The 10,418-nt window shown below is 38.6% G+C and overlaps 1 protein-coding gene across 10 annotated transcripts in view; it reads left to right on the forward strand.

Annotated features, from left to right (window-relative positions):
- The window catches only part of adgrd2 (adhesion G protein-coupled receptor D2), a 118,974-nt gene extending 109,414 nt beyond the window's left edge, over positions 1–9,560 (forward strand). For 9 of the 10 annotated variants that reach the window (XM_073911283.1, XM_073911277.1, XM_073911281.1 and 6 more), the window contains 6 exons: positions 596–637; positions 1,207–1,260; positions 5,002–5,155; positions 5,720–5,778; positions 6,494–6,524; positions 7,740–9,560. In XM_073911283.1, coding sequence (XP_073767384.1) covers positions 596–637; positions 1,207–1,260; positions 5,002–5,155; positions 5,720–5,778; positions 6,494–6,524; positions 7,740–7,747 — 348 coding nt within the window. In that variant the 3' untranslated portion in view covers positions 7,748–9,560. The remainder of the gene's footprint in view (positions 1–595; positions 638–1,206; positions 1,261–5,001; positions 5,156–5,719; positions 5,779–6,493; positions 6,525–7,739) is intronic. The other variant, XM_073911284.1, reaches the window with a different exon arrangement.
- The last annotated feature ends 858 nt before the right edge of the window (positions 9,561–10,418 follow it).

Raw genomic sequence — 10,418 nt, forward strand, 5'->3', positions numbered from 1 at the left:
TTGGCTCAGTCCAAAGCCATTTCATTTGTTAAGGTTATTATTTATTAATTTTACACTTTGAGTTTTCCCTGTTTTATCTTGAATTACTCAACTAAATCTTATAGACTTATAAAATTCAGCAAATATGTTACGTTTTTTTTTTTTATTGCAAATATTTGAGTTTTTTCATGCTCTGCTTGATTTTTATGTGCAGTTCTTTTTTTGTTTGCAAATTTCATTTTTATTTCTTAATTTTCCCTTTGCAGTTCTTTATTTTTGTCAGCAAAATAAATTTTTATTTCTCAAATTATTTTTTGCTTTGCGATTCTTTTGAGATTTGCATTTATTTATTTATTGATTTCAATACATTATGTTTGCAAAACTTTCTTTTATTCTGCAAGTATAAATGATTAGATTGACTCCATAGTTTATGGTGGAAAATTGTCCCAAAATGTTTTTAAACCAACAGTGTTCAAAACTATTCATGTGTTTGTTTGTTTACATTACATTACAATGACCCTTAAACACCTTTATGAATCAACAGCATCTTAAAATAATCGTATAATTGTGTAAGTGTTCACGTTGTTCACTAATCATGCAACTCTTCTCACTGTAGGGCCTGTATATCTTTCTGGTGTATGCCGTTTACAACAGCGAGGTATGAACTTTGGCTGTGTCTCAATTCACAGGCTGCATCCTTCAAAGTACGCACACTTCCCTTTAAAGTTCACAAAGGCTGAAGCGAATGCGGTGAAATGAGATGCTCTCGCCTAAAAAGGACTTCTGTTAACCCTTAAAAGGGATCGTTTACGTCCGATCTGCAACTCTCTTTAGACTTTTTAACACTATGACTGACTGATACTGTCAGCAGATACTCTGATTGCCTGTTCTGTTTTCACAACTCGACTCCTGCCATTAGTGTTTATTTTCAGCTCTGCTCCAGCCAATAGCAGAAAAGCACCTACTGGGGAGGCGGGAATAAAGATACTAAAGCCCCATCAGATTGGTCAAAATTTGAATAACCTGTGCATGCAACACACGAATGCTTCCCACAGAAAATACATTTAATTTATGCGGTACAGATATTGTATATACTAAAATTGTGATGATAATAAGTTTACTTTGAATGCATGCTTTAAAGGATACAGCGATGTTAACATCTCAGAGCTTTATACTTGTATGATTTCCAATGTAAATGTCATGCAGTATATGTTTGTGATAACGCAGGTGCGCAACGCTATCAGGAGGATTCAGGAGAAGAGGAAAGCTCTGTCATTTACAGTAAGAGTTCTGTTTCCTGATTGGACACTTCTGGGGTCTCATTCATAAATGTGCTGAAATCTATGAAAACATTTAGGAGGAGAATGTGCAAAGCTGTAACATATTAAAGTTAAGTATTGACTTAAGTCATTGCATCAAGTCAAGTCGAGCTTTATTGTCATTCCCCTGCATGTGTGGACATACAGAGGAGCGAAATATCGTGTCTCGCAGGACAACAGTGCTACATAAATTAATCATAAATACAAACGCAACACCTCTGCATAACTAATGCATACTATAAGATACTTAGCTATACACATGAGACAGGCTCTACAAGTACTTTTAGATGAGTATGAACAATGCTGTGCAGGATATTGTGCAAGAGAGCTATTAAAGGTGAATATTGTGCAAAAGAGGGAGTTAAGGTTAAAGCAAGCAGGGCAACATGATTGTGGAACATTTATAGTGAACATCGCTTTCATTATTGAGTCCTTGTACGATGGAGTTTAGATAAAGTATCAGGTGCATAAGAGATCAGAGTGTTTCTACATGGTTTGAGCCGAAATCGGTATCTCTACTTGTTCTTATAGGACACCTATTTTACCCCCTTTTTAAGATGTAATCATAATGTTGTGGTTGTTCTAAGTGCGCCAGTTTAGCTTCAGTTCAAACACAATTCAGATATCTTATTATAATGTGTTTAAAGTGTGTCGTTGGGGGCGTGTTGCTTCACATGAAAATTTGTTTCGACTTCCCGCCCAACTTAACGAGGGGGCGGAGCCAAGAGCTCACCCGCTTTGTGTGTGGAAACAGAGAGAGAAGCAACATGAGTGAGAGGAGCAGCATTCAACCGTACATGTACAACTCGGACACAGACCAAGCAGAGACAACTGTTAAGGAATCAGTATTCCTAATGTGACAGAACATGTTTGATGAATGAGTGGTAGATATAAAATCATTTGTGATTATTTTTTTTTGTATAGTTTTACAGCCGCTATGTAACGATGCATGGGTCATCCGTATAGGGATGCAATGAATAACCGGTTTCACTAATAACCGCGCTTTAATTCGTCACGGTTAATTAATCAAGGCTTTTCAACACAGTGTTTCTGCACGGAAAAAACTGCGGCAGCTAAACAAAGTGATGCCAACTGTGTGCTAGAGTTGGCTTGAGAAAGCCAGCATACTGTTATACTACTCTGTCCTTGAAAACAAACGTATCTCCTCCTAGGCCGTTCATGCCACAAGGCCCAAATGTGGTCAAAATGTGCCTTCTGCATTCAAGATTGTTGCTATATCTCCTCATGCCTATAAGACTTATTGTTTTTTTAATAAAAAATGTTAAATATAAAATTTTTATAATCCGGGCATATAGAAAAATTATACAAGCCCCAAATTTGGCCAAAAGCTGTATTTAGATGCGGTAGATTTTGTTGCTATATCTTTAAGGTTTATCAGACTTATAGTTTTCCAATAATAAATTTTAAGCATTATTTTTCTCAAAATATGGCAAGCCATTTTTGACTTAAACTCCATATTTTTACTGATATGGCAAGCCATTTTTGCATTTATCACTTTCACACTTATTAAGCATTGTATTTTCAAAAAAATACGGCAAGCCATTTTTACATAATGTTCATTACCTTAGTCCCTTTATTAATCAGGGGTCGCCACAACGGAATGAACCGCCAACTTATCCAGCATTTGTTTTACACAGCGAGTGCCCTTCCAGCCACAACCCAACACCAGGAATACATAATGTTCAAGTCCAGTTTTTGACACTCATAAAGACTGTCATAGAAACATCGGGGTTGATTAAGATCACTCATATTGCCAATAAGCTTTGATGTATCATCACCAACCTGTCAAATGTCCCCATAGCAATAAAACAGTATAACCTAGCAACCATTTAAAAACAGCAATATCTCTACATCAGAACATCGTAGGGACCTGGGCATTGGCTTGTTTGACTCATGCTAGCAAATGGGACTTCCTGTGTACTATGCATGGTAACAATGATAATGGAAGCCAAGTGCTAATAACGATTAGCTACATGCTATGAATGATTATCTAAATGCAATAACATATGCTAGAAATGCCTACTAAGTATTAGCATTTGATCAAACATGTACACGAACATTGCCATTTAGCAACTGCTTAGCAACCACCTAACAATGCCATAATTGTTTTAGCAACTGCCTAGCAACCACTTAGCAACCGCCACCGTGCTTCCTGCCAACTGCCATTCCTAGTCCTAGCGCAGTCACGTTGGCTTTCTCAAGCCAACATCAAAGTTTATCAATAAACTTTAGGTTCTAGTTTAAAGTTGCGAGCTTTTACACAGAGACTAATAATTAAGACCAGACAGAATCTGCAGATGTTTTTTTGCTATTTCTGTAGAGAATTTTGGTAAAAATGTGTGGATTTTTACGGAATTATTTTTGGAGTATCATAACTAAAACCTTAATATATGAAATAAAAAATTATATATTTTTAACTTTTATTTAATCTTTAAAATGCAAATGCAATTAGATTAACTTTATTTGGTTAATAAAGCAAATTTTGTCATATAATAAATCTAGTAAAAGACAGAACATATTACTGTACAAACTGCATTGTACGTAAATCAGATGAATATTTTCACATTAGTCAAAAATATTTCTGAAATTAATAAAAATCTGAATAAATAAAGATTTACACATTTACTCAAGTAAATAAACAGAATTAATGATGGCCTAAAAATCGCGCAGATTCCAGATGGTTCTACTAATAACCACGCACACTGGATTAACTTTGACTGAGGGTAAAACTAAGGCAAGTTCCTTATTTCCAATGGAGGGACGTGCACGAGAGGCAACGCGCTCACTTTCCAGCTGCACTAGTTGAGATGACCGGGAGCTTCTGTGACCATGGGAAATGCAAACGGCTGAAGTTTAAGGAAGAGGCAATGAAAATACACATGTTTGCAAACCCACCTAAAGATACAAACACTGATGCCGATGAGAGCGATCATGTGGTGAATGTTGATCCGCCAGCCGGAGAGAGTGCTGAAAGACTCGCAGTGGATCTGCTGTTTTTACTGCCCTGAATCTCGATATGTTGCAAATGTAAAATCTTTGTTGCTCATTTGCAGGAAGACGATGAAGGCTCTTGTGTTGAGCCCAATGAGCCTTACATCCTAAAATAGAGCAAGGATGCTCCTATGGTGACATCGCTTTGATTCACACTCTGAAAATGGCGAACGTGATGCAACAAACTGAGGATATAGTAATGTGCGCCTATCAGTCAATATTGGTGGACTTGACTACGTCAAGTTGCAGTCAGTCTCAAAACCGCTCCAATTGGTCCAACGTTACGATGTTAAATTGAAAAAAAAAATGACTGGGTGTGTTTATAATCACCCCAATATGATGATCTATACACTTAATCTAATCACATGTCTGTCCAAACAGCTGGAAAAGTAGATTTTCCCCTTTTTGTACCCTTTAAGACATGAAACCTTTTTAAGAATGAGATTTTATGCATGCTTATGACAACTGTTATTAAGTGTCATTTGCTTAGTTATGATATTTTAGAAGTGATAACGCTAATCGAACTGTACTATAAGATGTAAAATGGGGTCATGTAAGTAACATTCAAAAAGCAACTCATGTAAACACCTTCATCATCATATTATTGTCTTATTCAGATTAAGGTCATTGCTGTCCATGTAAGCATACTGAGTGTTACTGCACTGACGTGTGATGTCGTTTCCTCCTGCAGAACTGCTCTCAGCCAATCAGCTTTTTACCCTCTCAGAAATCCCCCAGAGCATCATGGGTGCACAGTCTGCAGACGCACTCCAGTCGGGACAGCAGCGAGAGTTCGACTCCCATGAGCTCCTGCAGCGGCGGAGGTTCACTCGGGTACAAGAATGGTGTGTGAAAAGTAAATCAGGGTCACGCTGAGGTGTTTAACATCCACAGTTGAAGAACAATTTCCAAATATTTCCCAAATGATGTTGAACAGATTCAGCAATTTTTCACAGTGTTTCCTCTAATATTTGTTCTTCTGGTGAAAGTCTGATTTGTTTTATTTCGGCTAGAATAAAAGCAGTTTTTAATTGTTTTAAAGCCATGTTAAGGTCAATATTATTCGCCCCTTCAGCAATATTAGTGTTGGATTGTCTCCAGAACAAACCACTGTTATACAATGACTTGCCTAATTACCCTAACTTTACCCTAATTACCCTAGTGAAGCCTTTACATGTCACTTTAAGCTGAACACTAGTGTCTTGAAGAATATCTAGTCTAATATTATGTGCTGTCATCATGACAAAGAGAAAATAAATCAGTTATGAGTTAGATGAATTATTAAAACTATTATGATTAGAAATGTGCTGAAATAAGTTTTTTTCCATTAAACAGAAATTGGGGGGAAAGTATACAGAAGAGCGAATAATGCTGTCTTCAACTGTATGTCACTTCTTTTCTTCCGGCAGAGCGTTTTAAAGAGGACAGCATCGTGAGCTTTCCATTAAAAGCAGCCAGCAGGAGTCAGGTGGGAAAACCCTGCATTAAGCTTTACATTTTTCACTGAAATATTAGCCTGTCAGTCACCAATAGCAGACCACACCCATCCAATCAATGGACCCTTAGAAAAACATAAGCCCCGCCTACTATACGCACCGCAGAGAATGCTAGTCTTAAAGCAGTTCTAGTCAAACACCTGCAAATATTGAAATCAATTATTTATTGAAATAATTATTATTTATATGAGTAAAAAATATTTTGTTTTAGGAAATAATAAGTAAAAAATTAAGTGAGTTGTTCCTTAAATAGGCTAGATAATTAATTCATTCACTTTTAGTTGGCTTAATCTCGAGGAAACACCCATACACACTCAATCAAACACACACTCATGCACTACAGCCAATTTAGTTTATTCTATAGCGCATGTGTTTGGACTGTGGGAGAAACCGGAGCACCCGGAGGAAACCCACACCAACATGGGGAGAACATGCAAACTCCACATAGAAATGCCAACTGACCCAGCCGGGACTCGAACCTCTGACCTTCTTGATGTGAGGCCATCATGCTACCCACTGCGCCACCGTGACACCCTAATTATTAACAATAATTTAAAAATTACTATAATTGCAATTAGATGTGTTTCAGTTTGTTCTGCCTTTTTAAATCCCTGCGTGTGGATTAAATGCCTGTGTGTAGTAGTTAAAGCCACTAAATGTAGTGTGTGTGTGTGTGTGTTGTTTCAGGTGGTTCAGCTGATAGCCTTTAAACCTTCAGGTAAACTGCATTATATTAATCACTGGTAGAATACATCAACATGGAGGAGTAAAATATTTCTGTGCATGGATATACATATAATTAGCAACCCTGATACAAATACACTACAGTTCAGTGTGTAGCAAATAAACTACACTACCTGACAAAAGTCTTGTCGCCTATCCAAGTTTTAGCAACAGTAAGTACTTACTGGACTTCTAGTTGATGATTTGGTGTCAGAAGTGGCTTATATGAAAGGTAAAGGCCTCTAGATGACGCTTATTTGACCATAATAAAATATGATCATGTCTTGATTATGAATGATTTGATTAGGACAGTGCGGTCTGACTCTGCTTAGACTAAAGTCTCATCACTGAACAGAAATAATGTCCAGTATAGAATATAAAGTCCTGCTGCAGTGGAGACAGAATGAATATTGTGTCTGACTCCATCATGAGCTTGGAGGACTGCATCCATACATCTCTGACATGACTCACATCACTGATTAATAAAGTCATCTGGAATGAAGAAGAAAGCCTTCAGCAGGACTCCCAGAGTTCATCAAGACTCTTTGTGTTCATCTTCAACGCCTCCTCCTTCATCTTACCCCAGACATGCTCAATAATGTTCATGTCTGGTGACTGGGCTGGCCAATCCTGGAGCAGCTTGACCTTCTTTGCTTTCAGGAGCTTTGATGTGGAGGCTGAAGTATGAGGAGCGCTATCCTGCTGGAGAATTGTCCCTCTCCTGTGGTTTGTAATGTAATGGGCAGCACAGATGTCTTGATACCTCAGGCTGTTGATGTTGCAGATCTCTCGCACGCCCCCATACTGAATGTAACCCCAAACCATGATTTCTCCTTCACCAAACTTGACTGATTTCTGTGGGAATCTTGGTCCATGCTGGTTCCAGTAGGTCTTCTGCAGTATTGGTGATGATTCAGAGGAAAAATAGACTTCTGACTCTTTTCAAGTTATTGTTGCTCTTACAACTGAGATCGACGACAAGACTTTCATCAGGTAGTGTATTTAAACTTTAGATGTGCGCAAACATAACTTTTTTATTAATTATGCACTCAAAATAGGGCCGGTTCTAGTAAATCTAAAACACATGCTTTCAGATGGAGCAGCATTTACTATACGGAGCCATAAGCTATGCAAAACTGCATTTCACATCAGTTTAATCAGACGATAGCGGCGTTGAAGTAACTATTCTGTTTGCTGTTTCTGCACACAGGCTGCTGAGGAGAAATAACACACTACTTGTGCACAGATGAAGACTGAAAACTGCTCCAATCCTCCAGAGTGAGTGAACAATCCAGAACAGCAGCGTTCACAGAGACTTGACATGAGATTAATGCTCATAATACACAGACTGAGACTTATGTTCACACCATTAACCCTGAGCGACCACACGACACTGGCTTTCTCTGGAGTATCTCGTATCTGAAAACTTCACGTACACAAACCTTGCACACTGAGTCCATATTAAGTACGCCATTATGAAACAAAACAAGTCAGCGATGCGGTGTTCTCCTCGCTCTTCTTAAGAGTGGAAAGAGGAATTGGCTATATATTTTGTTCATCCAAAACTAGGAGAGTTCAGCTCGTTATCGATAAAGAGCTTAGAATGACCAAGAGACAACACTCAATAGAGCATTGCCTCAAACAGCAGCGCCCAGCAACAGCCCCGGATCCCGCCATTTTGGAGTGAAAGCGATCAGCCGTTCATTGGATCTCATTCTGAGATGGCGAGCAGCTGCTTTGTTTTTCATTTATTTATTTAAAAGGCGCATTAAAGCTGAGATACAACCTGAAAGACGACAATACAACACTTTCTATCACAATCATCAGCACTTTCAATAGTTTATTTCACAGATTTGTATTATGCTGTTGTTCTATTGGAGTTTTCCTGTTAAATGGCTGCTGCGCCATCTAGTGGCTGTTTCCCGAATTGCACTAGAGTGTCGCCTCTTGCTGATTCTATGCTCTTTGTTATTGAAAAGCTGCTCTGGATTATCCACAAATACAAAGTGTATTTCAGGAAATGAGTGAAATGTTGATATATTTGATGTATATTTGTAAAATCCTGAACAGTCATTATAACACATGATGCGTCTGCGCTTGACTGAGGGCGTGTCTGAAGTTGGGGCTGATGCGATCATCATAGCAGCCAATGAAATTATTCCACAATCCGCTACTGTCTGAGCTGGGGTATTTGCATAAAGCGATTTAATTGGCTGACGCTTCAGTTGGAGCTTGAAAAGTTGAAAAATCCCCGCTTGAATCTGCGCCAGCGAATCCACAATTCTGTTCGACAACGCTTGACGTCTCCCATTTAAAGTGTATGGTAAACATTGACGCTGACGCCTCCTGTGAATGAGGCGTAATAGATAGTGGCCGTGTTGATATATCCGCGTTGACAGGGATGAAGTGCGCCAGTCACTGAATCAAGCTGTCCGCCACATTCTGGCTTATTTTCTGCAGTGTGTTTGTTATGACGTGATCTGTGGCTGAAGTGACGCCATCTTGTATTTTGCCTTTAGCTTGTACGGTGGCTCTAAACTGTCGAAACACCTCTCAACACACTTGTTCAGATGCGAAAAACAGGAGTCAAACCAGATTTGATAGTCGTATGACAGACAAGAGTTTTGGAGGCAGTGTGTCAATACGAAATCGAGTTTATTTCTTAACATGTGAAAATTACGAACAAAAATTTCGGATTCGGTAAGCAATAACCTTTACCTCGGGGTGAGATCATGTGCAGCCTGTTTATGAACATGTAAAGAGAGTATTACACTGTATTTTTACACTTTTACCAGAGTATTAAGGCCCATGCACACTGAGACGTTTTTTGCTTGCGTTTTCCGTCGACGTTTAACGCCTCGTGACTAAATAAAGGGCGTCAATGTGATCGTGCACACCAACTCGCAAAACCCCAGGCGCAAAAGCGTCATTTAAAAAAAAAAAACGCCTCATGCTCGTTTGTTTTGACGCGCCACGTTAAAACCTTCTCCACCAATCAGATTGGCACTATTGTTCACGTGCACGGAGCTGCTGAAGTTACAGTAAACAGCACTTGGAGGCGCTCAAGCGCACATTGAAGACGACATGAACGTAGAGCTGCTTATTGCTCTGCTGAACAATAATCATTTCTTCATCGCTAAAGCTGGAGCTGCTGCTTGAACCATCCATGCTTGTTCGAGTCACCAGTAACTTTAACAACAAGCGTGTGAACTTCCTCTCCTCTTCTTCTGTGTTATAAGCGGGTGTCGGAAGCTTAAAGTTGTGTAGCGCCATCTATCGTCAAAGAGTGATTTTGCATACTCTTCAGCTTGACGCCAGTGAAAAGCGCTTGGGTTTGAATACGGATAAACGTCTCGTAAAACGCTAACGATAAACAAACGAAAAGCGTCCCGGTGTGTTGGAGCCTTTACACCGTGTCCTAACTACATGTGATGCCACAAGATTTTATCGACAAAGCAATTTGTTTGTCTGCACGACAAAACACGACAGAAACATTTAAGTAGCCGGCACTGCACTTCTAATGAAATGGTAAGGGTAATCGTCTAAATCCACATTACACCTGCAGTATTCCACATTATTACAAGTACATCAGCTACTGAGTGACTGATGCTGTTGATTTGCACTGAGTTTGACTTTTATTTTCAAAGCGTCTGCAAGTTATTTTATTTTCCAGATCTGAGGTGAACTATGCTGCTGCTTTTAGTAGTTTGGCAATAAATGTCCTGTGAAATATATATATATATATACACATATACACACACTATGAGCTAAACCATACATATATATATTATATATATATATATATATATATATATATATATATATATATATATATATATATATATATATATATATGTGTGTGTGTGTGTGTGTGTGTATACGTGTGTAT

The sequence above is a fragment of the Danio rerio genome, chromosome 8, assembly GCF_049306965.1.
Source record: "Danio rerio strain Tuebingen ecotype United States chromosome 8, GRCz12tu, whole genome shotgun sequence".
Classification (NCBI taxonomy): domain Eukaryota; kingdom Metazoa; phylum Chordata; class Actinopteri; order Cypriniformes; family Danionidae; genus Danio; species Danio rerio.